Here is a 27,324-nt window from a genome sequence, read left to right as displayed (position 1 = left end):
TCTTGTATTAGACCAAATAAGTAGTTGGAAAAGAGTTCTTAGCACCCAAAAAGCTTGCTAAGAACTCTTCTCCAACCACTCAGTCTAATAAAAAGATATCACATCTACTCCAAGAACTTTTCTTGAAAGGATATTGGCTCATGAGATGAGAGGAGGGGATTTAAATACTTGCTCTCATCCCTGGGGTGAATTAACTTAATTTTTTCTTTTCACAAGTCATACTTCAGCTTTAAAAAACAGAAAACTGAGCTGTTTTTATACTTACTTTCCTCCCAGTCAGGTAACTGCTCTGCAGAAGTGCCAGTGAGCTCACCCACAGTGCCACACATGCAGCACTGCTGGGCAAAAAGCTGCTTTTGCATGCAATAAACCCATCTGCAACCTGACTTGTGCCACATCCCATGACAAAATATCTTCCACAGGCACCCTTGTTCCTCCTATTCTTCAAGTTTCTAGAAAGCTCTCTCAAGAGCTTAAAAACACCCTGCAGTCTCATGGGCAGTCCACCATCTACTACAAATTCCTTATTCAAAAGAACCATGCACTTCCACATACATGAGCGTGTTTATTTAAATACTGTCAGAATTGTGTGTGTAACAAGTTCAGAACCAAACTACTACAACATACCCATGCATTCACATCACATAGACCATCTTTGTTAACACTGGATACTTACAAGCTATTTTGTACAAAGGAGGCAGTTCAGTGGCACACTACAGCTTGCAAATTTAAACAGTAAATGAGGATGATTAAGTTACAATAAGCTTACAAACAATAGAGAATAAAGTGGTAGTGGCTTTTTTTTTTTTTTTGACAACTAAAAGTCACAAGTGCTTCAATGACATCCACAGACCTAATTGCTTAGTGGGTTGACCTGACTGGAAGAAGACAGGAGTGGTAAGTAGTACCATGACACTGACAACTCCTTAGGATTTTTTATATTCAATTCTTTCTACTTTCACATCATCCCCAGTTAGTTGATATACATAAGTCACAATTGTGGATGCCTGGATGTCCATCAGGACAAATGAAGGAATGATGTTCCTGGAGGGGAACAAAAACAGGTTTTGGTTAGTGTATTTGGCACTTAGAAGCTGCTTCTCAAAAATCTAAGAGTCATGCTACTAAATTGTGATGGAGTATAAAAATGGCCCAAACAGCTTTGTTTAATATCTCTCTCTCCAGGTAAATAGTAAGAGATATTTAAGCACACTTGGAAAGATAGCACCCAACTTCATCCTAGGAGGGATAAAGTAGTCATCCCAGATAATCCTCACAAATCAAACTATCACATATATATTGCTCTGTCAGTGCAGTGAAGTCAGGATAGCATAAACTCACAGAAATCTGATCTCCAAGATCTGCTCCAGTTACAGAATTCATTACAAATAGAAATATCAGAACCCATGCACAGCTCCCCCAGTTATAGCCCACATAGAAAAATATTAAATACAAGCCCTCTTATTAACCTAGCATCTTAAAGTCAAGAAGGGAAGTCACACATTGATGCTCTTTTCAGCATTTCTGAATAGTCAAACCTGCCTTGGGAAGTGATGTCAGTGAGGTAACTTTACTATTTCTAAAGAGGTGAAGTTCCGTTTCCTTTGGTGAAAACTTACAGCAAACAAGGAAGATACCCAAATAATGTAGCAAACAATGCACTAGACTTGGTGTTCAGTTACACCATACTTGTTACTGTATATAAAAACAAGAACCTGACAGAAAAGATTGCTGAACATATTAACTCACATCTCCAAGGCATTGTAGGCTCCCGTGCCTGACCCCGGGTTTATGTAGAACTTGTTTTCATATTCAAAAGCCTCAAATTTGTGTGTATGCCCCGATATCAGGATGTCCACATCCAGTTGTCTTTGTAGCACTGCAAGGCTACCCATGTCACCCCAGGGGATAACTTGATGGCCGTGGATCAACCCAATTTTAAACTGCCCCACAGTTACAACCTTCTGGTCTGGGTAATTCAGGTTCTAAATAGAGAAACAAGTTCAAGGTTAGATGGAAGTACATGGAAATAGGATGCTTCAGCCACAGAGGTACTTTCCAGGTATTTGTACTCAACCAAAGCATGCCCTTGTGACTGCAGTCAACTTTCAGCATAGACACTACTAGCAGCTGGCTTTATAACCAGGGAAGAATCAACTCAAAATCCCATTCTTGTGCACTACCTTAGAAGCCAATGAAATTAAACCATCTTCAGACATTACCATAATTTTTCTACAATGTCCCAAGATGCTATTAACTGTGGCCTTGCAATAGTCACATTTAATCTCTACAACTACATCATTACGGATAATAAACACAAAAGAAGCTTTTACAGTCTAATAATAATATGGAAAGGCAGAGTCAAATATGCACCAAACAAAGCAAGCTGCACTACAAGAAAAAAAATTCAAAGTCAAGGAGGGACATTACCTTTATTGAGCATGAGGGGAGAGAGAGATTTTAGGAAGTCATTTAACTGATCATATTGTTATACCTGTACTATACTACTGCACAGTGTGCTGCCATTATTTTCCCCAGTCAATCACCTAATGGTAGTGACTACTGCTGCCTTCATAAGAATCAGAGGCATTACCCTCCAGGGAACTCAGAGAAAGTGTTACAGAATATCCATTACCTCATCAAAGTCCCCTCTAACTACGTGAACATCCGCAGTCAGAGTTTTGAGGTAGTCATAGCTCTCCTTAGTGCAAAGGTTTCCAGTGCAGAGGATGTGCTGGATCTTTCCTGGAACCAGCAGCTTTTTGAATTTGGCTGGGAGGCTGCTGCATCGATGTGGGATGTGAAGATCTCCTAGTACCAGCACCAACTTATTAAGTGTTGGGGATACAGGGAAGTGGGGAGGGGAAAATTTAAAAAAAAAAAAAAAAAAAGCAGCATTAACCAAAACTGCATTTACAATTATGTGACTCTCATAGCTCTCGCGAAGCTTTTCCACTTAATATTAGTACCCACTGGGGAGAAAGTTCTGGAGGCACTAAAAGCTGTTTCCCTCTATTCATGATGCCCATTTAAAACAGGTTCCACAAAAATATAAGCCACTGGTAAGAGTTCACATTATTGAAACACAAAAAGCCAAGCCATTGTACAAAATATTATCAGACACCAAGAAATTCAGCAGCTGTAGTTCCAAGCTCTGTACAAGATTCGCTAAAGTTCTGCTGTGCAGGCAATTGAGAACAAGCACAGACCATGACCTGTCACGTACGCGTACGTTATACTGAAGAAGCACACGATTAAAGCCGAAAAAATGAATATATTATAGATCTAATTTTGGAAGCTCTCCAGTCTTTATGAAATATTACCAGTCTCCCACACTGTAAATAATAGAGCACGTCTACTTTATCCTAAACGTTCACTGACCTGGCAGGCTCCCTGCGAGCACACTTCCCTTAAAATTCTGTGCACGCTGCACAGTGACAGACCTGAAGAACTGCTATGAAAGATGATGGTTTCAATGACACACTACTTATTCAGTGTTCAGTTTCAAAGCAGAAGAAATTTAAGTTTTGGTGAAGTTTTGCTGTTTGCCCATTTAGAAACAACTTTATTCCTAGGTTTTCTGCTTAGCCAGTTCCATGACTTTGTTTAAGCTGAAGCATGAGGCTGCAACTATCACGTACTAAATGTGATAAACGCCAGAGGCCAGCTGGCACCACAAGACTTAAGGATGGCCCAGGATGACCCAACAGGTCTTTTCCATTATCAGTGTCAAGGACAGTGGTCTCCAAAGTGGGGCGCGCAACGAAAATATTAGAACTTCTATTTATATTTATATAAATAGACATCTATTGGGGGCATGTGCTCAAAAATTTTTTACTGATAGAGGCACACGATCAAAAAAGTTTGGAGACCACTGGTCTAGGAGTAGGGCAGGCAGAAGTCAGACGTATCGTCCACCGGGTAACGTTTGAGTTCATACGGTGCACCAAAAACTGTTTTGTGGCCAGATGAAGATTAACTAGTCATTAACCAGGTGTTTTCATTTGCAAGCGCATTTATACTCAACGGTCCGAGTACAGAGAACACCGGTGAAGTTAAACTTGGACATATCCATCATCCTCAGCAGCCACCGTCTCAGGAGACCATGGAGGCCGCACCTTTGGCGGGCTACCAGGTATGACCACCGCTTCCCTAGTGGTTGAGAGGTCCCATAAACCACAGGTACACACCATACTCTACGCAGGCGACTGTTTCAGTCTCAACAACCACACAATGCCAGCCAATGCACGAAGTCCCTCCGAACGCCCCACTTCCAACCCCCGGGCTTGATTACAAGAGGGCAAAGGATGCAGCGACACAAAGTTTGATGTTTCGGAAACAACAAACCAAGGAAGCGGGAGCGACGCGCTGCCCCCCACGCAGAGCAGGGCCTTGGACCAAGAGAGGGGGAACCCCAGCGCCGCCCTTCCAAGCGGGGCCCGATCCCCCTACATCAAAGCGGCGCTGCCGTCCCGGGGCTGCTCAACCCGCGGCCCAGGGGCCAAGCGCAGCGCGCAGACCCTGGCACCCGGCCTGGGGTCCGCACGGGTCGGGGCCCTGGCGCCAGGGAGCGGGGCAAACCCGGCCCCGGGCGTTGTCACAGCAATGGCCCCCCTGACGTCACCGCCCGCGCCCGCGCCCGCGCCCCCCCCTTCTCACCATGCCTGCCCCGCGTGCACCACCCAGAAGCGCCCGCGCAGCCAATCCCTCCGCAGAGCCGGGCGCACGTGGTCCCGGGAAAGCGGAAGGAAGGTCGGAAATAGGGGACGCGAGCTCCTGCACATGCGCAGTCGTGGGGGGAAGCTGACGCCCTGCTGCTGGCAGTCCTGCGCAGTCGAGCCCTTCCCGCAGAGCGCGCCGGGATCTGCAGTGTGCTTTGCAATTGGAAAACGCGAGCCCTGCCCGAGCAAATGAGTGAATTTAGTTTTATGTTTTAGCTGGAGGTGACAACTAAGTCAGAGTTGTCAAGGTTTCCCTTCATTTTATAAAAGGAACATTTGAGTTATGACTGTTGATTTGTTTTATGCTCCACGGTGTTCGATACATTTATATATTAAAAAACCCCCTGCTCAGGCTCAGGCCTGTGACCCCTGGGACAGGGGAGTGTCTCCAAGGAAACACCCGTGGGCTCAGCTCAGCCCCCTCCCCTGCACCCTTGCCCCCAGCTGGGAAGCCGTGAGCTTCTTTCTCCCTGGCCCCAGGCACGGGTGTGCGGGGCACCTGGTGTGCAAAAGATTGCGGTCTGTTTCTTGGAGGCCACCAAAATCACAGACACACACTCATTAGCAGCACAAAAGGTGTATTTGCAAATAGGGTCAGAGCAGAGTCAAAGACTCAGATTACTCCGAACCCCTAAGGAATTTTTGCAGGCTGTATTTATCCTTCTTCTTCCTGGGCACGTGTGCAGAAACAGGAACTCTTACAGCTCATTTCTGTTTCATACAAACATATATGTGGTTACATCACTACATCCATCACACGTACATTATAATTAACTACTTAAGTATGCAGGGCGGAGAAGTAAATATGCATCAGCTAATTGCGCATGCTCAGAAAGTTCTTTAGGTCACCAAGAGTTTAAACCCCCCCCCCTTTTCAAGGACACAGTCAGTTGAATTCCAGCTTCTGTAATCTGCATGAGAAAAGCTAGGGGGAGGCTGGGGGAGAGTCTGTGATTTAGTATAAGAAGAGTTGTGGCAAGGCTGGCCAAGAAAAAAGTCCTTGGCAGTGTTTTTTCTTATCAGGTGCGAGATGCAAACTGTGCATTTCTAACAATACTCCATTTCTAACATGGCTGCCTGGCTACCATCTACAGCTGCCCTCGTGGAGCTAGCTGGAGACACAATGGAAAGCCAGTGGCTTTTTACAGCTGGTGACAGAAGGAGAAGGTGTCTACCCATCCAGCTCACAGCTTGAAACACAGGCCAGAGCTGGTGGCACTCCTGCTCTTAAACACACGCACATGCATGTCTTGCTGGCCAGCTACCCACAACGGTGCAATGTCTCTGGAGCTGTCTGTTTATGGCAGCCCAGGGCATCCCCAGCACATCCGGCTACAGAGCCAAGATACCGCAGGTGGCATCTCAGTGCCCTTTGTGCCACCTCCTGGACTATCCTCTGTGGGACATTTTTGGTGGGGTGCTGGTTGCATCTTCTGTTTCATCTGAGGGGTGCTCACTAAGGACTGGGTTGGAGACACAGAATGCATCTCCTTGAGAAAGGGCCAAGAAAATCTCAGAATAGTGGAGCTCAGGGACCTAATGGCTGCAAAAACTGGAGGTCTAGGGCCTAGGATAAGAAGGAGATGCTCAGGAGACTGCATAAAGTACAAACAGCCTTGTTTTGTAGAGCTGAGGCACTAGGAGATATAATGCACTAGGAGATTCTTGTTTTCTCAGGTGATCAGGCCAAAAATGCTGCTGTAATACAAGATGCTGATTTTGCTAAATGGCACTGAGATCCCAGGACACCACTACCACAGAGGAGAGATTCAGTGTCAGGCCCAGCGCAGTCAGAGCAGCCAGTAGGAAGTCCAAACTTCTTCAGGACCCATAGCACTGAAAGATGTAACATCTGTGGACCTCAAAAGGACTCCATTTTCATTCTCACATGTAACCCGGGTGGTCCTCCAAGGGGTACCTCCTCTCCAATTGAAGGGATCAAAGCAGGTATACAAGTGCTATGGGAGGTGTAGGGACTCTCTTCCCCCTATAGAGCAGAGCCAGACCACCAATGGGGACTTACTTAACCATATACCTTTTAATACTGGGAACATAACAGGCATAAATCAGAGGGTATAGTAGACACTACAATGCCCCAAGGGGGCAGGATTCAACAAAGGTTAGACATTTACAATCATTGACAAAAGACAGGGTTAACAAAATATAAAATACAAACAGCAGAAGAAACAATACCGGTTGGTGAAATATAAAAAGCTACAATATGCAAAATGTCAAATGACAAGAAAATACAGGGCCTTGGTACCTGGAGGGGGAAGAAAACACAATGGCCCCTTTCCACTTCAAGAAGATTTGCTTCTTGTTATCTCACTCACCCTAAGTCACCTTAGCTGGGACTTGAACCCTATCTCCCATGTGGTAGGCAGGAACACTACCACACAGCCACCACTGGTGGCACTACTCCAGCCTGCGAGGGGTCTTGACCTTCCTGGAGCCCCTGCCAACGTCGAGCTGCCTGGCCTCTGATTGGAGGAGCTGGAAGCAGAGCTGGAAACCTCTCAGGTGGCTGCTCAGATCCTTGCTGGAGCTGGGGGGAGCCTCTCCTGCTGGCTGCAGCCTCTCCCAGGAGATCCTGGAGCCCAGTGGGGAGCCTCTCCTGGTGGCCGCACGCCGCCCTGCTGAGGGTCCCGCTGCTGCCTGCAGGTCCATCTCTTTTAGGCTCTTCCGGGGCACGGCTCCTACCTGCTGGCTCAGCTCTGTGAAGCTCCTTCCTTGTTGTCCCTCACTGGTCTCTTCCCTGAATCAGCCCACGCTGCCCCTTTTGTCCCCCTCCAGGTGACCCCAGGGGCCAATCGGGACACAGGGGGGTGAGTCTGTGGGGCCTGATTGGTGCAGAAAGGGAATCCCAAGTCCTCCAATCATCTTTTGCCCTTTCAAAACCCCTGGGCTAGGTCATTGCCAGCTAGCCAGCTGCACACAAAAAAATAAGCAGCTTTGCTTTCTATTTTTCCTGTCTAAAAGGGCATAGACTGCAGAAAACAGAGTCACTAGCCTCTACAAAGCACTGCCTAAGTCATGTGCAGGAAGGTTTTTGTCTCTGTTTTTTATGTGTCTGAACCACTGTGAGCCCCTGCACTACAGTAATAATTGGCCTCTTCGTCTGGCTGCACTCCAGTGATGGTTAACGTGGCCGTGTTGGCAGATTCATCAATGGACCCTGAGAATCGGCTGGGGATCCCCGAGGGCCTTTCAGTATCCGTATATATAACCGTCCCCGGAGCCCTGCCAGGCGTCTGCTGGTACCAGGAGTTCCAGCTGCCACTGATGCTGCCGCTGCTCCGGGCACAGGTGATGGGAACTGGTCCTCCGGGAGACGCTGACACCGAGGGCGGCTGAGTCAGCACCAACTGGGCACCCGACCCTGGGACCAAAGCAGCAAAAAAAATGCTGAGAATTAAAGTAGCTTCAGCACCAGGAGGGGAGCAAGACAGGAGAGTGACTGTGGAGGTAATTGTTAAGATAATGCAGACTTCAAAGTACCAGAGAAATATGCAAAGAGAGCGAAGAGGAGAGAGGCCCAGGCCATGGTGGGATTGCACACCAGCTTGGCTTCCTGTAGCAAAAGGGTCTGTAGCTGGGAATCTGTCTTAAACATCCAGGGTGGAAATCAGCCCCTTCATACAAATCTGTCCCCTACGCACTGGCTGTTCCTCTCCACACCTCCCTCCCCACGGGACGGCCATAATAAAAGTCATCCTTGTGTTTGATTTGAACCCAGTGAAAATGACTCCGCAGTTCATTTCCTTCTCAGCTCTTTCTTGGTGCAGGAAGCTGGTATCTGTCTTACCAAAAAAAAAAAAAAAAATCCACAAGATGACTCCCAAATCTTCAAGCAGAGTAGAAAAGCTTTGTCATGATTTTTACCACCATCAGGGATGCTTATATCCCGGTGAGAGTTTGGATCCATCTCTATGTCAAGCCATACTCAGTAGAGGGCTACATTTTAAACTTCAGGTTTCCTCTCTTGGATAAGTAGCTCTTCCCATCAGGTGTGTGCACCCTGAATTGTTTCCCCCTTATTTTTCCTGGAAAATTTGCATAAAATCTCTCTCTCCAGTCACTGGTTATAATGTCTCAATGGTGTCCTGACTGGTGACCAATGACACGAGTAGCAATGGTCTCAATTTGCAGCACGGGAGGTTCAAGTTGGATATTAGGAAAAACTTTCTCACTGGGAGGGTGGTGAAGCACTGGAACAGGTTACCCAGAGAGGTGATGGAATCTCCACCCTTGGAGGTTTTTAAGACCACCTTGACAAAACCCGACCTGGAATAATCTAGTTAGGGATAGTCCTGCTTTGAGCAGGGGCTTGGACCTAGATGACCTCCTGAGGTCCCCTCCAACCCTAATTTTCTATGGTTCTATGAATTTCCTGAATCCACTTTAGACATTTCAATACCACATCAGTGGCCGGTCTCTGAAGGACAGGTCTGGTCACATCTCATAAATGTCCCTTACCCTTAAGGTCACTGACGTCCGTCGGAGCCAGAAGCTTCCTGGTGAGTGGCACAAACAGGCTTATTCTCTGCCCTGTCCTGTTACAAGGGCTGAATCAGTCACAGGGTGAAGTCAGTAAACCCCTCTGCAAGGTTTGCTAGCTGTGCTTGTCAGCAGGAGGTCCAAAGACATGGGCAAAGAGGACACCTAGCAGCCACTGACACATTTTCAGCCTTCATTTCCTACCTAAGAGGAGTCTAGTGAATGGTTTCATCCTGTTGGCCATTTGTTATCAGAGAGCTCTGCGTGGGAATCATTTCTCCCCCAGTTCCCAATCCATCACAGTACATGCCATGCAGCTCCTGTTAGGAGAGAATTAAAGATACCGAACAGGAAAAGTAACTCAAGTCAGTGGGAGGGTGGGGCTGCCTGGTTATTCTCCTGCTCACTGTGGACCTGAGCTGTTTAGCTCTTCCCCCAGCAGAAGGCTCCCTGTTCCTCCAGGCTGCGGCCCCCTCCACGTCATCTCCCCACAGGTCTCAGCAGCTCAATGCTACCCCTTTCCTGGCAGTTGCCACTTCAAGTTGGGAGTGATGTCAGATGCCATCTCTGTAGGAATTCACTCCAGTGACCTGCCTTAAGAGTGGTCCTGGTCTCTCTACACCAATCTATGTAAGTAGCTCTGGCCCCCAGGCATCCACCCATCAGAAATTTTTCCACGTGGATTCTCTTGACTACAGCACTATTAATGGTTCCCCTACCACTGCATATTCTCTTCAATGAAAAGCAAGCCTACTCCATCACACGCTATGCCTCTTAAAACTCTTGTGCTTACAGTGTTTCCAGTCTGGAAATCACCACAATCCAGGAAACCTCCCAGGGAAATACCTTCTCTTCCATGCTCTTCGATTTTCCACACAACCCAACCTAACTGGACCTGTGAACCCCAAATCCATCCTAGTTCCACACATGCAGCGGAAAGGCTTTGATGTTCTGGAGGAGATCCAGTAGATGGGGAGGTGGGTAGGAGTGGTTTCTCCATTGCCAGACACAAGACCTGCCAAGTGCTCTCTGGCATGCTCAAGGGCTGGGGTAGCCAGTGCCTGGGGTCACTGCTCTGTCCCATGGGTGATGTAGACAGGGAAAGGGGTGGAAACAGAAACATCCATGTAGACCTGCTCAAATCTGCCAGCCAGAACGGCAGCTGCTCCGTGTAACAGCACCACCCTCCACAGGCCCCTCTGCAGCTTTCTTCCTGCATCCACCCCAGACCAGTGCAGGGCCCCAGCACCTCCTCCCACGGCTGCTGTTCACAGGCATCAATAGCATCATCAGCAAGAGAGCAGCTGTCTTATAATTTCCTTCCGTGTTTGAGAGTTAAACAGCTCAGACTGGAGACTGACAGTTCAATTCATCACCCAAATTCAGGCAGCATGTAGACTCTGTAAACCAGTATAGAAAGCTTGAACAGCTGCAGGAGTTTTTTGTCTCAGTTCCCCTTGTGCCTGTAGCACTGTGGCATTGCTGTTGCTATCATAAGATGAACAGTAATAATCAGCCTCATCATCAGCCTGAACTCCAGTGATGGTTAATGTGGCCATGTTGGAGGAGCTGTCCGTGGAGCCTGAGAACCAGCTTGGGATTCCCGAGGGTCTTTTGCTCCACTCATATATAACCAGCACGGGAGCACTGCCCGGCTTCTGCTGGTACCAGGATATATAGGAGCTGCTGATGCTGGCACTGCTCCTGGTGCAGGAGACTGTCACGGTGCCTTCAGGCGAGGCTGACACCAAGGGCGGCTGAGTTAGCACAAACTGGGCACCACAACCTGGAAATTAATGAAAGCAGTAAGAGCCTCCTCTCCCGCACCCCGAGGGAGGAGAGTCACCATGCAGGAAATCATCTTGGGGACAACTGTGAAAGATCCCCAAGTACCAGAGAAAGACGCAGGGAAGACAAGGAGGAGCGGGGCCCAGGCCATGGTGGAAATCAGACCAGCTCAGCTTGCTGACACAACCGGGTCTCCAGCTGGGACCCGCTGATTCTCTTTTAAACTCCCAGAGCTGAGAACAGCCCCTCATGCAAACCTGCTGCCTGCTCACTGGCTGCTCCCATGCACGCTCCCTTCCCCAGCGGCGCAGGCACGTTCCCAGCGCTGCAGCCCTGGAGGCAGCAGGCACCACGCGTGCCGGCTGCTCCCCGGCGGGCTCAGCGCAGGGCTCAGCCAGCACAAGGCCTCGCTGCTCGGCCTCATGCGCAACAGCAGCAGCTGCAGCAGCCAGGGAAACCAGGGCTGCTCCTTTCAAATGCACCTGGCTTCCCAGTGCCCAGCACCTCTTTCTCCCTGCCTCCATCTCCTGGCCAGACAAGGACCCAAGGCCTCCCCACAAGTCTGCTGCCCCCTCTGAGCAATAGAGAAAAGCTACCTTTTTTATGCTCAGGAAACACAGCAGGGACAGGGATGTGCAACTCATTCACTGCTGCTCACAGCCCTCCTGACTGCCAAGGAAAACCGCCACAGGACAGAGCATTTCGCACTATATTTCTTGACAGCTCAGGGATTTTCTACTCTACACCGACTTATTTTCTGCCAAATGCCAAGCGTTCAATAGGAATGGTATGAGAAGAGCAGGTTTGCCTTATTACAGATGAGTTGTGCAGATGGACACTGATTATGGCCCCCTGGGCCCTCTGTACTGTGGTGCTGGACTCTTTCTATCTGAAGAAACTTTAACCAGAGTGAAGAGCTTGAGACAGGCGCTCTGTCCCAGGCATCCACAGCATGATCAACACAGGCAGGAGATGTCTTCTCATCTCTCCCCCTGTCTGAGATGGTAAGAGCAGAGACTGAGGAGCATCAGTTCAATTCACTGCTGGGCCTCTCGTAAAAACAAGAGGCTCTGAATACTCGAAGGAAAAAGAGCTTGAGCAGCGGAGGAGGTTTTTGACTCAGTTCCCCTTGTGCCTGCAGCCCTGTGGCCTTGGGACTGCAGCTGTCACGTGAAGCACAGTAGTAACAGACTCACTGTGGGCTTGGACTCCACTGATGGTTATCACGGCCATGGTGGCAGATCCCTCAACAGCACCAGAGAATGTCCTTGGAGTCCCTGAGGGCCTCTGGCTACCCTGGTCCCTACCCAGCACTAGGGCACTGCCAGCCTTCCCCTAGCACCAGGATACGTTGTCCCTGTTGAAGCTGCCACTGCTCAGGGTACAGGAGATGTCAGCCGTTCCCCCAGGAGAGGTGGGAACCGGGGGTGCCCGAGTCAGGGCGTGCGGGGCGCCGAACCTGACACCGAATCAGAACAGAGAAGGCGGAGACGCAGAGGAGCTTCTGGCCCAGCAGAGCGAGAGAGGAGTGATTGTGCCGGGATCCCAGGAGGGCACGTCTGGTGTTGCCTAAGTACTGGACAAGTCAGTGACGAGAGGAGGAAGAGAGGCGTTCAGGCCACGGTGGGGAGCTAGACCAACTCGACCTCCTAAGGCAAACGGGTCTCTGGCTGCGAACCACCAAGGCTGTCTTAAACCTAAAGAGCTGAGAACAGTCCCTGCAGGCAAGACTGCTTCCTGCTCACTGCCTGTCCCTGGTCTCCTCATTTCCCTCAATCTCATCAGGAGAAGAGATATGAAACGACAGAAAGTCGTCTACACTTTACAATTTCCTGCTCTGCTGGGCTGCGCAGTGGCTTCTCGAATACACAAAGGCAAATCATGCAACACCTTATCCTGTTGCAAGACCTACATTATTGGCTCCGTCATTACTGTTTTGACCCTGCACCTTTTACCAGCCAAATTAGGTCCTCACCAATAAGGACTTCCCCAACCAACCCAGTTCAGTAGTCATTCACAGCACTATTGTACACACGGATGACATGTTCTCGACTTCTATGGACCGGTCCTGGGTTCTGCTGGTTTACCTAAGTTCAAAGTCTGTCTCATTCACTCACAGGAACAATGTAGGCTAGGGGCAGAGAGGTGGCATATTCCCCAACATAGACATGTAAGATCTGGTGAAAGGGCCATAATATGTTTCCCAGGAAAATGCCAGAGGCAGCGGTGCTTTTTTTGAAGGCTTAGGGGGGAAGGGGCCCTGGGTGCCCAGCCACACGTGCACGGCACTGCAAGGCACCAGTGGTTTCAGACACAAAGAAACATGAAGGAAGAAAGTGAGACAACCTGAGCAGGTTGCTGGCAGCCAGGAACTGCCCCATGAAGGTCCTGGCTGTGGGCAAAGCCCAGCGGGATACAAGAAAGGAGCAGTGGGAAATGGAGAAGTCCCAACAGCCCCCAGAGAGGAAACCAGGGGGAACTGGTCCTGCTCTGCGCTCCTCCTGCCTTTGCCTTTCTGCGCCTCTTTCCTCCCTGTCTGTCCGTCTGCCTGCTGTGTCTGGGGCAAGCAGCAAGAAGGAGCCTGGTCCCTCTCATACACCAAAAAATTAGGGCAAGTTTGGGGTCTGGGTTTCTCTCACCAGCCACAGTAACTTCAGTTTTCACAGGGTCCGCGCCCAGCATCACAAGAGCCACTGACGACACACCCCTGTGCTCTCTTTAGGCAGAAGAGGCCTCTTGCATCCAGCAGACCATGTGCTTGTTCCCTGTCATGTGTAGAGGGGGCTGTTGGCCTGGAGGGGAAAAAAGGAGGTTACTGGTGCTGTCTCTCTGCTGGCAGTTGGTGGTCCGAGGTACAGCGCAGGTTGTGAAAACTGGTGCAGTGGAAAGAGAGGAGCTGGCTCCCCCACTCGACATTACCAGAGCAGGGACTGCAAGGCAGGAAGTCGTTTCTGAAGCCAGTTTTGTTCAATATTTTCATTAACAATCTGGAAGATGGGAGGGAGTGCATGCTCAGCAGGTTCACGTTTAGCGACATGCTGGGGGAGGAGTAGATACACTAGAGGGTAGGGCTAGGACTCAGAAAGACCTGGACTAATAGGAGGATTCATTTAGGATGGGACAATCCCATGCATTGCTGCAGCCTAGGGACCAACTGGCTAAGCAGCAGCTCTGCAGAAAAGCACTTCTGAACACAAGTCCACAGTGTGCCCTTGTTGCCAAGAAGGCTAACAGCATACTGGGCGGCATTAACTGGAGCATTGCCAGAAGATTGAGTGAAGTGATTATTCCACTCAGTTCTGCACTGGTGAGGCCACTCCTGGAGTCAGACTGGTTAGGGGACTGGGGCACACGACTTCTGAGGAGAGGCTGAGGGAACTGGGCATATTTCATCTTCATAAAAGAAGACTATGTGAGGATTTAATAGCAGCCTTTAACTACCTGAAGGGTGTTTCCAAGGAGGATGGAGCTGGACTGTTCTCAGTGGTAGCACAAGGCAGAAGAAGGAGCAATGGGCTCAAGTGCAGCAAGGGAGGTTTATGCTGGATGCCTGGAACAACTCTCTCATTCAGAGGATGGTGAAGCACAGGAAGAAGTTACCTAGAGAGGCGGTGGGATTTCCATCCTTGGTGATTATTAAGGCTTGGGTCAACAAAGCCCTGGCTGGAATGACCTAGTTGGAGAGCATCCTGCTTTGAGCAGGGGGTTGAACTAGATAACTCCTGAGGTCCCTTCCAAACCCAGTTTTCTATGAATCTCTCTCTCTATTATTTCCATTGGTAGGAGTAGGCAGAGCATTGAAAGTATTAGTCACACTTCCCCATCTGATTGTATCACTGTGCAGAGCACTCCCTGTCCACACTGAACAGTAATAATCTGCATCATCATCAGCTTGGGCCCCCGTGATGGTCAAGGCGGCCTTCTGCCCAGATATGGCCCCTGAGAACCGGGTGGGGATCCCCGAGGGCCTGTTGTTGGTGCTGTATATAAGCTGCCGCGGGGCAGAGCCAGGTTTCTGCTGGAACCAGCCAGGATAGTTGCTGGTGGTGATGGCGCCGGTGCTGAGGCTGCAGGACAGAGTGACAGTCCCTCCTGGGGACACCGACACCGCAGGCTCCTGAGTCACCACAGGCTGTGACCAGACCCCTGAAATCAACATCACAAACCCATGATTAACCATTCATTGACCGCACGGACAGGAAAGCAACTGCCCCCGTGACAGTCCCAGCCTGATCCCTTCTGCTGACCTGAGCAGCATGTCATCAGCACCAGGAGGAGCAGGGCACCGGCCATGGTGACAAATCCTGACCAGTTCAGCTTCCTGACACAAACGGTACCTGGTTGGGGCCCTCAGAGTCTCCCTTAAAGCCTCAGAGCTGAGACCGGCCCCTTCATGCAAATCTGCCCCCGTCACTGGCTGCTGCGGGCGCATCGCCCTGTCCGGGACGTGTGTTTATTGCTTCTGCTTCCACCGCTCGGAGACCGGGCAGAGCAGAGCCCAGTGCACGGCGCTGGCAGGGAAGGTGCTTTATTATAAATTTATATTTATAGCGGGGGTTAAACACTGCACTCTTCCTGCCTGATTGTCATGGGAATAGAGGGCAGGCTTGGGGGAATATGATAACTATGTACATGCCCCCCTCACTCTGTTATATCTTTCCTGAGCAAGATGTCCTGAACTGTAGTTTCTCCACCTCCATGACAAATGCTGGTCTCTGCTCTGCCCTGGGTAAAACACTGCGTCACAGCCGGGGCACCAAGCTGACGTTGGTGAGCTAACTCCCGGTGCTGGAGCATGGCCAAATTGTGCCCCGTAGACCTTTTGAGAGAGACTTCTCATCCATGATCCAGGTGACTCCAGCAGGGCTTGGGGTCTTGTGCTCAGGACGCTTCTTAGCACTGTCCCCGCATCCCATAATATTGTCCTTGTAGTGGAAAGAGGCCCTGACCCAGATAAAGGTCTAAAAGTGCTGGGTGCTACACCAGGACCTACATGGACGTGGCCCCTGCCTAGAAGAGCACCGGAGAGGGGGAAACTGGCACAACTTGGACACGGGCTGTTTTGTACACACTTATCTGTGAAAAGGATTCAGTGCTTTACACAGTTCAGGTCTCGCCTTCTGCCTGCCCCGATCGTGCAGACGTTGGCAGTGTCCGTGGGCCCGGCAGTAGGAGCAAGACTCAAGAAAGGACTCCGAGTAGAAGGCAACAGCTCCCAGGATGTGTGCAGGGAGCTGGATACGGAGACAGGACGGGGCTGACAGGGAATGCAGGGAGAGACGAGAGCAGGCAGGAGTGCGTCAGACTGTGAAGTGGGTGACAGGGAGGACAAGGAGGAGATTTGATGGGGATGAAGTCAAGTGCCCTGGGAGAGGAGACACTGTCATTTGGCTTGTTACTCTTCGGGCTAGTGTCTCCCTCCTCTCGCGATCCTTCTGCTGTTCCTGCTGGTGGAAAAAGCAGGACTGCGCAGGGTCTGCTGCAAGTCCCCAAAAGACCTCTGGGTCCCCACAGGACCAGGGCTCCCCGCCCTACACACCCTCTGTGTGAGACGCTCCCAGCTCTGAAGACTTTACTATCCCAGCAGGGAAGACAGAGAAAAGGATGAATGAGTCTGGCTGGCATGCCCAAGTCACAGGCATGAGAACTGAATAGCGAGCAGCTGAGTCCAGCACCAGGGGCTTAGGGCCAAGATGTCCCTGCCACCCCCCGCCCCGCCCACGTCTTTGGGCAAGGACACAAGCACCCACAGACGGCAGGAAGAGGACATTGTTTCAGAAAGGGCGAATTCAGAAACTGTGAGACATGGAGCGAATCGGCAGTTAGACCATAGAGAAGCGGAAAGCCTTCTTAGCTCATTTCCCTGGAGACCACCTGCCGCTCAGTCATCTTGCAGGAGACTGTGCAGCAAGATTGACATCTCGTGGTCACGGGAACCCTCTGCTGATACATCATCTAGGAAACCGAGCGGGGCAGCTCTGCAAACATCCTCAGAGATCGTCTGCCTCGCTTTATGACCAAGGGGCACAAAGGGAAGCAGCAGGGACAGGCTGCATGTAACCAGTTCGCTGCTGGTCACAGCCCCTCCTTCGCCCAGAAATGGTGGCAGGGGACAAAGCCCACGAGAGAACTACACTTCCCACTCCGTTTCCTGACAGCCCAGGGATTTCTCTACTCAACTTCCTATGCTACAGCTGTAGTTATTTTCATCCAAATACCAAACAAGCACAGACATGATATGAGAACAGGAGCAGATTTGCATCGTGGCTTTTGATGAGCTTGTAGGTGGGCACTGGTGATGGCTCACTGCATCCTCCATTGTGCCGTGCTGAACTATCCTGCCAGAGTGCTCCGTGGCGTGCATCTCTGTGTGGTGTGTGGCACACATACACATGAATGACTCTGTATGTTTGTGTGTGCGCGTGCGTGTGTGTGTAAAGTTGGCTCTAACATGCATTTTTGAAAACATGTAAGGCGTCAGGCACCAGGGCGGAGAGACCAGGTCCTTCCGAATGTAAAGTCACATAGGATGTGATTATGTGTATATTATTTTTGAACTGTCTCATGAAACACATTGCACCCAGGCCAGGCATGGAGTTGATCTGGACTTTGCACCATAGTGAGAGGGCCTATTTTGTCCAAAGCAGGTCCATTTTCCTAGGCTCCTCTACAGGTAATATAAGGAGATAGGTCTTCATCCAGGGTCCAAGCTTTGCACCTAAGAGTGATGCTAGGGTAGCTTGTCATATTTTATGCTTTAAAGTTGCACCTCTTACAGAGTGGTGAATTACAGTATTGTTTCACATTTTCTTTTATAGTCAGTCTTATTTAATCAGTGCTGAAGTTCTGTATAGCCTCATTATTATTTGAACTTTTCACTTTGCTGGTGTTTGCAATATAAGCTGGCCTAGCCTCTTGCAAGCCTTGAGTTTGTTAAGCCTTGAGTTTGCTTGCATCATGTTTCTTTCTTTTTCTAACACAAGTTTTTCTAACACAACATAGTCATAGTTTTGTTACTAACTCAAATTAACTGAACCTGGCACTAACTGGCTGAATTTGGGGATGAAATGATTGGATACATGAATGAGACCAATGGACAATACCCGAAGTAAGAAGACCGAATTATGAGGTGTGATTGTGATGGGTCTATTGAAAAAAGCTATATGCTGACAGAATAAAATATGGATAATAAGATGATTGTAGAGGGACCACTCCAAAAACATCAAGTCATTGGAGGAGTGACATTGAAGGAAAGCACAAAAGGGGCAGCAGCAAAGTTCTGTGTGTTGTCGTCGTCATCATCATCATCATCATCATCATCATCACCAATCCAGCCTTCAACATCTGACTGGACCATCCCAGCCAACCATGCACCCTTTGCTTCAGGAATTGTGTGACCAGACTTTTCTGTTGAACAAAGCAATATCTGAGATTGGATGAGATTATCGTACTAAATGTTTTTCTTTCTCTGTATATAGAAACTGCTTTTATTAATAAAGTTAGACGGCTTTTAGGACACTGAGCTGTCTGTGTTCATATTTCATCCATAGGTGCTTTAGGATCCCCAAGCACTGCCGGGCGGACAGTGGTGCTAACAGTGGGGCCCAGTCTGGGAGGGGAGACAGAGATGTTGTTGCTCTTCTCGGCTTGACTGTGTCCCTGTGAGGAGAGGCAGAGTGCCGCACAGCACAGTAATAACCCGCCTCATCCCCAGCCTGGACCACAGGTAGAGGGGGAAGCTGAGGATGGAGTCAAGAGTGTTTAAGGCAGAGCCTTTATTCAGACGTGTACAAGAGCTCAGCTTGTTCAGTACTTCACCGAGCTCAGGCTGGTGCGAGGGGACATGTCTGCGCGATGTCCATGGTGAAGGATTCCCTCCTGCACTCCCACACTCAGAGGGTCTGCAAGTGCTGCCCCCGCGCCTCTGCTCAGAGGGGCTCTGGGTGCACAGCCACATGCGCACGGCACTGCGAGGCGCCAGGGGTTTGGGACAAAAAGGAACTGAAGGAAGCAAGATGGCCAGCTAAAGCAGGATGCTGCCAGCTAGAAGTGCCCGGTAGGGTCGTATCTGTGGGCACAGCCCAGAGCGATACGAGAAAGGAGCGGTGGGAAATGGAGAAGTCCAACAGCCTCCAGCAAGGAAACCAGGTGGAACTGGCCCTGCTCTGCGCTCCTCCTGCCCCGGCGTTTCTGGGTCTCTTTCCTCCCTGTCTGTTCATCTGTCTGGGGCAAGCTTCAGGAAGGAGCCTGGTCCCTCTCATACACTGAAAATTAGGGCAGGTTTGGGGTTTGGGTCTCTCTTGCCAGCCAAGGGAACCTCAGTCTTCAGAGGGGCCTTATTCAGTGTGAAAAGGGCCACTGAGACACCCCAGAGCTCTCTCTATGCTGAAGATGCCACTTTTACCCAGCTGTCCCCAGAGGAGCCCAAATGAAGGGGATTCCTATGGTACTTGCAAACCTCTGCTGAACAAAATGCTAATGTGCCGAAGGGGTGAATGTGCTCCCTCTGTCGCCATCCACTGCAATTAGGGCTCCATAATCTACCAGCCAGCTGCTGGCTCTGAACTCCGGATGGGCTGTTTCTGCTGCATTCCTCTAAGGAGATGTTACACATTCAATCCTAAACCCTAGGGCTGCCCTGTCAGGGGAAGAGCTGCTCCCAATATTTCGAGAAAAGAGATGTCTTCAAACTACTGCCAGTACCTGCCATTTGTTGCATTGCACCTGTGCATGTGAGCCCAAGTCAGGACTCAGCCCCCATGTGCTCAGCACTAGAAGGACACAGGACACAAACACTGCCCCAAAGACCTGACAGTGTCAGACAGGAGACACCAGGCTGCTGTCTTTCCAGGGATAGTGGGATGGCAGTTGGGGTGCTAGGAACAGGGCAGAGTACTAAAACTTGTACAGTGGAAAGAGTGGACCAGATGGCCCATTTCTACATGCACAGAGCAGGGTCTTCAAGTAGTAAGTACCAGCTGCTGCATTTCCAGCTTCAGACCTCAGTTGGGAGAGTCAGAGCAAAGAAAGATTTTTGTAGCACTTCTCCATTGGACTGTACCACTGTGTTTAGCGCTCTCAGTCCATGTTTTACAGTAATAATCAGCGTCATCCTCAATCTGGGCCCCAGTGATGGTTAAGGTGGCCTTCTGACCGGAAAGGGACCCCGAGAACCGAGTGGGGATCCCAGAGGGCCTGGTGTTATTGTTAGACATTAACAACTGAGGGGCAGAGCCAGGTTTCTGCTGGTACCAACCACGATAGTTGCTGCTGGTCATGGCTCCAGTGCTCAGGCTGCAGGACAGAGTGACAGTCCCTCCTGGGGACACCGACACTGATGGCTCCTGCGTCAAAACAGGCTGCGCGCTGACACCTGAAATCAACCTTACAGACACAGTGGCTGACTGCAGATGTTAAAAAAAAGTGCCTTACCAAAAGAAACAGCACAGTACTTGGACCAAGCTCCACAGCTCTGTAAATATCAGACATTTTAGTTGGGCTTTTTGGCACTTGTATCTAAGGCTCAGTCAATCATCTATTTGCTAAAAGTGCAAAAACCCCACCAAAGCACCCGCTTTATACGGATGTTCAGCAAGCCGAGTCCAACTAACATGCTACCTCTGCTGGACGTGCACCGGGCTCAGCACAGGAGCATGCAGGGTTTAACTTTATGCTCCATTTTGCTGGATTTTTTCTGAATGTCAGCAAGCAGACATTATTAACCCTTCATTGACATTCCCCCTTGTAAATAACTTCCTCTAGGACATTCACAGCATGAATCCTTTCTGCTCACCTGAGCAGGATGTGGGCAGAGTGAGGAGGAGCAGCAGAGCCCAGGCCATGGTGGGAATCCAGACCGGCTCAGCTTCTTCAGGCAAAGATGTCTGGTTGCGACCCTCCAAGTCTCTCTTAAATGTCCACACCTGGAAAAAGGCTCCTTCATGCAAATTTGTTTCCTTCTCTGTGCATCGGAGTAGCTTGTAGAGAAGATAAATTAAAGCAAAAGAGGGGATGGGCCATAATAATATCCCAAGCACAAAGAAAGTCTGAAGTGGGGTGTAACTGGAGAAGGGAAGGGGAGGATGCATGCATGCTTCAGATTTCTAGCCAAGCACAAGACTCCCAGAGTGATACAGCTGCCAGGAGCATGACCCGGTTCCTAATGACAATGACCTTGGATTCCAGGTCTCAAGTAACCACGATGGTAAGTTCTGCCCCTGCGCTGCCAGCCTATGTAATGCTACCCGATGTGTTATCCATGTTGGCACAACCTTGCCATGGCACTGGACTGGGAGCACTGACACGGGGTGACCATGCAGGATGTGTGACATGCAGTGCCAAGACCCAGGTGGGAAGGCTGCAGCCTGGCCCCACCTGCAGCTGCGTTCCCACACGGCTGGTCCCTGCAAACCCCTGAGTACCTGTCCCATGTGGGGGAGGGACAAGGAGCTCTCACCACCGCGGCCCCCATGAGCGGAGAGCAGTGCTGCTCCACTGCCCCTCTGCAGCTGCTGCTCCTTCCCTGCCCAGACTGGGGAAAGGATCTGTGCAGGCTGCCTGCTCCCCGCCTCCCGGCACTGCAGCCTGCTGGTGTGCACAGCCCCTCAGGTCTCTGCACCGTGTGGAGGGAGGCCGGGAGAACTGGCTCCTAAAGAAGCAAAACCCCAACACTGAGGAAGTGGGCCACAGCCCAGCCCCAGACAGAGATCGTGGAGGGGAGGCTGGGGCGGCACTGGGCAGTGCGGGAGCGGTCTGACTACTGGAGCCGCCCTTGGCTGACACACAGGTAGCACAGCACTGGTCAGGCTCATGGCCCAGCCCGGCATCCCAAAGGCCTGCTGGGGATGGCAGTACGGGGCACAGCATGACAGCGCAGGATAGTGATTCTCGACCAGGAGGTCGTGGGTCCCTGGGGTGCCGGGAGATTCCTTCCGGGGTGCCACAGGGTGCCACACAGTGCTTGTACTGGTAGGTGTGCACACAGCGTTCACAAGAAAAAGCCAGGGATGAATGGGACTCCACAGTTTTAAAACCAGTCTGGGCTCAGTGTCAGGGCTTGCTTCATGGAGACCAAGAAATTCTGTGATTGGCAAAGTTCAGAGCATTTATAATACGTATCTGATAGGCAGGGCTCTGTCTGAGCTGACCTGCAGGACATGGGCAGTGGACACAAAGACTAGTGAAGGTCGGGGGGGTCTAATGGCAATGGAGCTGGCAAAACCAAACTCTGCAGCCTGAGCAGGGAGTTCACAGCAGGGCACAGGTGGAGAGGAGGAAAGGGCGGTTTATGTCTCAGTTCCCCATCGGGCTCCATCACTGTGCAGTGTGTACTGCCAGTATGCACAATACAGTAGTAGTCGGCCTCATCCTCGGCTAGGACCCCGGTGATGGTCAAGGCGGCCTTCTGCCCAGATATGGCCCCTGAGAACCAGGTGGGGATCCCCGAGGGCCTGCTGTCGGTGCTGTATATAAGCAGCCGAGGGGGAGAGCCAGGTTTCCGCTGGAGCCAGCCAGGATAGTTGCTGGTGGTGATGGCTCCGGTGCTGAGGCTGCAGGACAGAGTGACAGTCCCTCCTGGGGACACCGACACCGCAGGCTCCTGAGTCACCACAGCCTGTGACCAGACCCCTGAAATCAACATCACAAACCCATGATTAACCATTCATTGACAGGAAAGCAACTGCCCCCATGACAGTCCCAGCCTGAACCCTTCTCCTGACCCGAGCAGTACGTGATGACCAGCATGAGGAAGAGCACGGCACGGGTCATGGTGAGGAATCCTGACCAGTTCAGTTCCCTGAAGCAGACGGGTCCTGGCTGGCACTCTCCGGGTCTCTCATAAAGCCCCAGAGCTGAGACCGGCCCCTTCATGCAAATCTGCCCCCGTCACTGGCTGCTGCGGGTGCATCGCCCTGTCTGGGACGTGTGTTTATTGCTTCTGCTTGCACCGCTCCGAGACCGGGCAGAGCAGAGCCCAGTGCACGGCGCTGGCAGGGAAGGTGCTTTGCTATAGGTTCCCATTCATACCAGGGGTTAAACTTTGCCTGCTTGAACTTCAGGAGGTAAGAGGGCAGGTGTGATGGATATAATTACCATGTGCATGTCCCCCTTTCTGTTATAACATTCATACAGAAGATGTTCTGAATGGTAATTTCTTCACCTCCATGACAAACTCGGGCCCCTGCACTGTACCGTGTCTTGCAAGCTGCCATGTAGACCTTCTGAGATGCACTTTCCTTCCTTTATCCAAGAGACTCTAAGAGGTTTTAGGTTTTCATGCTCAGGCACCATTTTTGAGCGCGGTCCCCAACATCTCATGTTCATGGCATTGCTGTGGCAAGAGGCCCTGACCCTTATAAAGCCCCAAGAGACTTAGTGCTGAACTGTGGCATGACAGGAGATGGCCCCCGTCTCAAACTGGGCTGGAGAGGATGAAGGCTGGGGTATATGGCTCAATCAGACATAGACAGTTTTGTACACGCTTGTTTAATGAAAAAATATTAAATCATTTTTGCAGTTCAGGTCTCTTCTGCCGGCTTCCCTGAAATCCCTCTGCAGCCAGTGTCCTTGGGCCCAGCAGTAGAAAGAAGACTCGGGAAAGCGGTGTGAGGAGCAGGCAGCAGCTCTCTGTGTCCCAGTGGGGTCCCCCAAGGTATTGTCTTTCGACCCACATTGTTCAACATCTTCATTAATGATGTGGACACTGGAGTCAGAAGTGGACTGGCCAACTTCGCCGATGGCACCAAACTTTGGGGCAAAGCATCCACACCTGAGGATGATGCAGGCTGACCTCAACAGTCTCAGGAAATGGGCGGACGAGAAGCTGATGATGTTTAACACCGAAAAATGCAAGGTTCACCACCTTGGGAAGAAAAACCTACAACATCCTTATAGGCTCAGCAGTGCTACGCTGGCTAGCACTACAGAAGAAAGGGACTTGGGCGTCATGATTGACCACAAGATGAACATCGGCCTTCAATGTGATGCTGCGGCTAGTACAGTGAGAAAAACGCTGGCTTGCATCCATAGATGCTGCTCAAGCAAATCCCAGGACATCATTCTCCCCTTGTACTTGGCCCTGGTGAGGCCATAGCTGGAGTACTGCATCCCGTTTTGGGCTCCTCAATTCAAAAAGGATGTGGAGAAGCTTGAGAGAGTCCAGAGGAGAGCCACACGTATAATCAGAGGTCAGGAAACCAGACCTTACGATACGACGAGAGGTTGAGAGCCATGGTGCTCCTGAGCCTTGAAAAGCGCAGGCTCAGGGGCGATCTGATGGCCACCTATAAGTTTATCGGGGTGACCACCAGGATCTGGGGGAACGATTGCTCACCAGAGCGCCCCAAGGGATGACAAGGTCGAACGGTCACAAACTCCTGCAAGACCGTTTCAGGCTGGACATAAGGAAGAATTTCTTTCCTGTCCGAGCCCCCAAGGTCTGGAGCAGCCTGCCAGTGGAGGTGGTTCAAGCACCTACACTGAACTCCTTCAAGAGACACGCAGCAGACGTGTCGGGGGATGACGAAGAGAGAGGGGCAGAAGAAGAGGTGGGCAGAGCGGCCCAGTGGGCGGAGCCAGTTCCCAGAAGAGCCGTAAAGACTCCAGCGCCACTCCGACGCTACAGCGTACGGGGCTGAGACCCTGGGAGCTGCTGGAGGCAGCTCGGGTCTGCAACCCCTGGTGTGAGGCCAGGAACTCGGTGCACGGGCCGTGGATGGGCTGGGACTCAGTGAGCTGCACCAGGCAGCTCCGGTCCCCACCCCGGCAGTCAGCCAGGACGCGGTGCAGGGAACGCTGCACGGAGCAATCCGGGAGGGATCAAGAGCCTTGAGCGCTGCTCGGGGTTGCAGTCACTGGCACAGGGCCAGCGGCAGGTGCAGACAGCGATGCACGGAGGGTCTGGGGAGGGACCGAGCCCCGGTGCCGCACAGGGTGGCCTGGGCCTCCAACCCCCAGCAGAAGACAGAGCCCTTGGTGCACACCACGGTGCACAGGGCCACCTGCGGGTGGTGTCCAAAGGGGAGCTAGGGCTATTTTGTGGGAGAGCTCCTCATATTTTGTCACACTGCGCCTTATATTTTGTGGATCATTTACCCTTGTATATTGGTACTTTAATAGAGTAGAAACTTTAATAGAGTAGAAGCTGCTCAAGGAACGCTGCTCAGACCCCTTCCCTGATGGCTATCTATACTTACCTGAACTCTCCTGTGCATATTTGTGTTTGAATGTTGTTTAGCTGTATTTATTTGTGTTCGCCTGTCTTTACTTGTTGTATATCCATTGTAGATCAACTCATCATGAACCCCTTGCTTGGGGCTACCTGAAGGGGTGTAATCTTTCTTTATCTGTCTGACATAGCAAGATATGATAATTATATATTTGCATATATTTATGAATATCAAGTTCCTTTACATTCTGTATATATTAATAAATCTGTATATGATTAAGCATCCCTTGTCCTGGACTGACACTATGGGGAGTAGAGGGATCTGGCCTGCGTTTTGCAGATCCCTCTCACAGCACACCTGCCTTGCCACCCATCCCTTCCCTCCTTTGAGGGCAGCACATGACTTGAGTGCACCGGGGTTACGCTTGTTAGTCTTCTGACTAGTTTCTCCATCCTCTTGCTCTTTCTGCCGTTCCAGCTGGTGGAGAAAGGAGGACTAGGCAGGTTCTGCTGCAAGCCGCCGGAAGACGCCCGGGTCCCTACAGAACGGCTGGCAGAGATCTCTTCCCCTGGCACTGCTCCCCAGAAGGCGCCACTTGGGGCCAGGGCCTCTCGGCACTGGACGGACTCAGAGATATTCTTTGTGTCCCAAGCAGACAAGACCGTGAGAGGAGAGGAAGGGCCTTGCAGACATCCCCAATTCGATGGCAACAGAACTGAGTGCTGCCGGTTTGCGTCCTGCACCAGGGCCTCAGGCCCAGGACCTCATCTCCCTTGCTCAAGAACCCACGGACTCAAAGATCGCAGGACAAGGACGTTGTTTTAGAAGGGCCGGTTCAGAAACTCTGCAACATGGAGCAAATTGCCAGGAAGACCATAGAGAAGCAGAAACCCTCCTTGCCCATTGCCCCTGCAGCCGTCTGTCTCTCGCCTACATCAATGCAGATCCGTGCAGCAAGATTGACATCTAGCGGTCACGGGAACCCTCTGCTGATAAATCACATAGGACACAGAGCCGGGCAGCTCGGAAACATAGTCAAAGTTCATCTCCCCTGCTTCATGATCAAGAGTCACAAAGGGGACCAGCGGGGACAGGCTGCATGTCACCAATTCACTGCTGGGCCCTGTTCTTGTCCTGGGACAAAGTTCAGGAGACAATAACAATTCTCACTCCGTTTCCCGACACCCAGGGATTTCTCTACTCAGTTTCCTACACAACAGCTGCACTTCTTGTCATCCAAAAGCCAAATATAGAGAGAAAGGATATAGAAAGAGGAGCGGAATTGCACTCTGTGTGTGTGTGTGTGTGTGTGTGTGTGTGTCTGCACATGTAAGGCTGAGAGACTGGGTCCTTCCCCAATGTACAGCCAAATAAGCTACGATTATGAGCAAATCTTCTCTGAAGTATCTCATGAAACACGCTGCACCCAGGCCCTGCACTCCGCACCCATGGGAAGAGGAGGCATCTTGCGCATGCAAGGTCCACTCCTCTGGACTCCCATGGAGAGAAAAGGCGACATATCTTGCTCCAGAGACCCAGCATGGCACCAGAGCACTGGCTACCGTAGTGCAGGCTGGGAGATAAGACAGAGTGGTTGTAATTCCCGATTTGGCTCCGTCCCAGCGAGGAGAGGCAGAGTGCCACCCAGCATAGTAATGATCCAGCTCAGCCTGGACCCCAGCAACGGAGAATGATGCCGTGGTGCCGGAGGTATTGGCAGAGAAATGCTGAGGGACACCTGAGGCTCTGCTCCCAGATTTATAGATCAGTAGCCGAGGACTGCACCCGGGCGCTGTTGATACCAGGCAGGATTGGTGCTGCTAATGAACTCCACGCCCTGCAGTGTGCACCGCAGAGTTCCCGTTTCCCCGGCACAACCGACAATGTGGGATCTGCTTGTGTCAGCGCGGTCTGAGAGCTCTGCCCTGCAAAGAGCAATGCAGACACCCCGTCACAACCTGCTCCACCCCCGAGAAACACTTCTTACCAACGCGGAGAGCAAGACCCCAGAGCAGAGGGAGACATCAGCCCCATCTCTCCGGACTCCCTTGGAGGAAACCCTCCCCTCCCTTACCCAAGCAGAACAGGACAAGCATGAGGACGAGAGGGCCCCGGCCATGGTGGGAATCCAGAGCAGCTCGGCTCCCTCA

At 51.0% G+C, this 27,324-nt stretch overlaps 2 protein-coding genes across 3 annotated transcripts; both read right to left on the bottom strand.

The window, feature by feature from the left end:
* Window positions 1–545: 545 nt before the first annotated feature.
* On the bottom strand, window positions 546–4,787 carry LOC149857686 (vacuolar protein sorting-associated protein 29-like). Of its 2 annotated transcripts, none has more exons than XM_090063497.1 (4): window positions 4,660–4,787; window positions 2,636–2,827; window positions 1,750–1,985; window positions 546–1,044 (listed from the first exon to the last, which is right to left on the bottom strand). In XM_090063497.1, the coding sequence occupies exons 1-4, from the start codon at window positions 4,660–4,662 to the stop codon at window positions 927–929; spliced, it is 549 nt and encodes a 182-aa protein (XP_089919623.1). In that variant the 5' UTR covers window positions 4,663–4,787; the 3' UTR covers window positions 546–926. The 2 variants fall into 2 exon arrangements, with proteins under 2 accessions (XP_089919623.1, XP_089919622.1); XM_090063496.1 differs by lacking the exon at window positions 4,660–4,787 and adding an exon at window positions 4,191–4,338.
* Window positions 4,788–7,783: 2,996 nt separating this feature from the next.
* LOC149857685 (uncharacterized) lies at window positions 7,784–20,848 on the bottom strand. The gene is made up of 5 exons (XM_090063958.1): window positions 20,800–20,848; window positions 20,068–20,379; window positions 15,254–15,343; window positions 14,844–15,152; window positions 7,784–8,100 (listed from the first exon to the last, which is right to left on the bottom strand). Exons 1-5 carry the CDS (start codon window positions 20,846–20,848, stop codon window positions 7,784–7,786), a joined length of 1,077 nt encoding a protein of 358 aa, XP_089920084.1.
* Between the last annotated feature and the right edge of the window lie 6,476 nt (window positions 20,849–27,324).

The sequence above is a fragment of the Crocodylus siamensis genome, chromosome 9 (genome assembly GCF_052110815.1).
Source record: "Crocodylus siamensis isolate JL-2025a chromosome 9, ASM5211081v1, whole genome shotgun sequence".
Taxonomy (NCBI): domain Eukaryota; kingdom Metazoa; phylum Chordata; order Crocodylia; family Crocodylidae; genus Crocodylus; species Crocodylus siamensis.
Note: the sequence above shows the minus strand (reverse complement) of the source record. Positions and strands in the feature narration are given on the sequence as shown.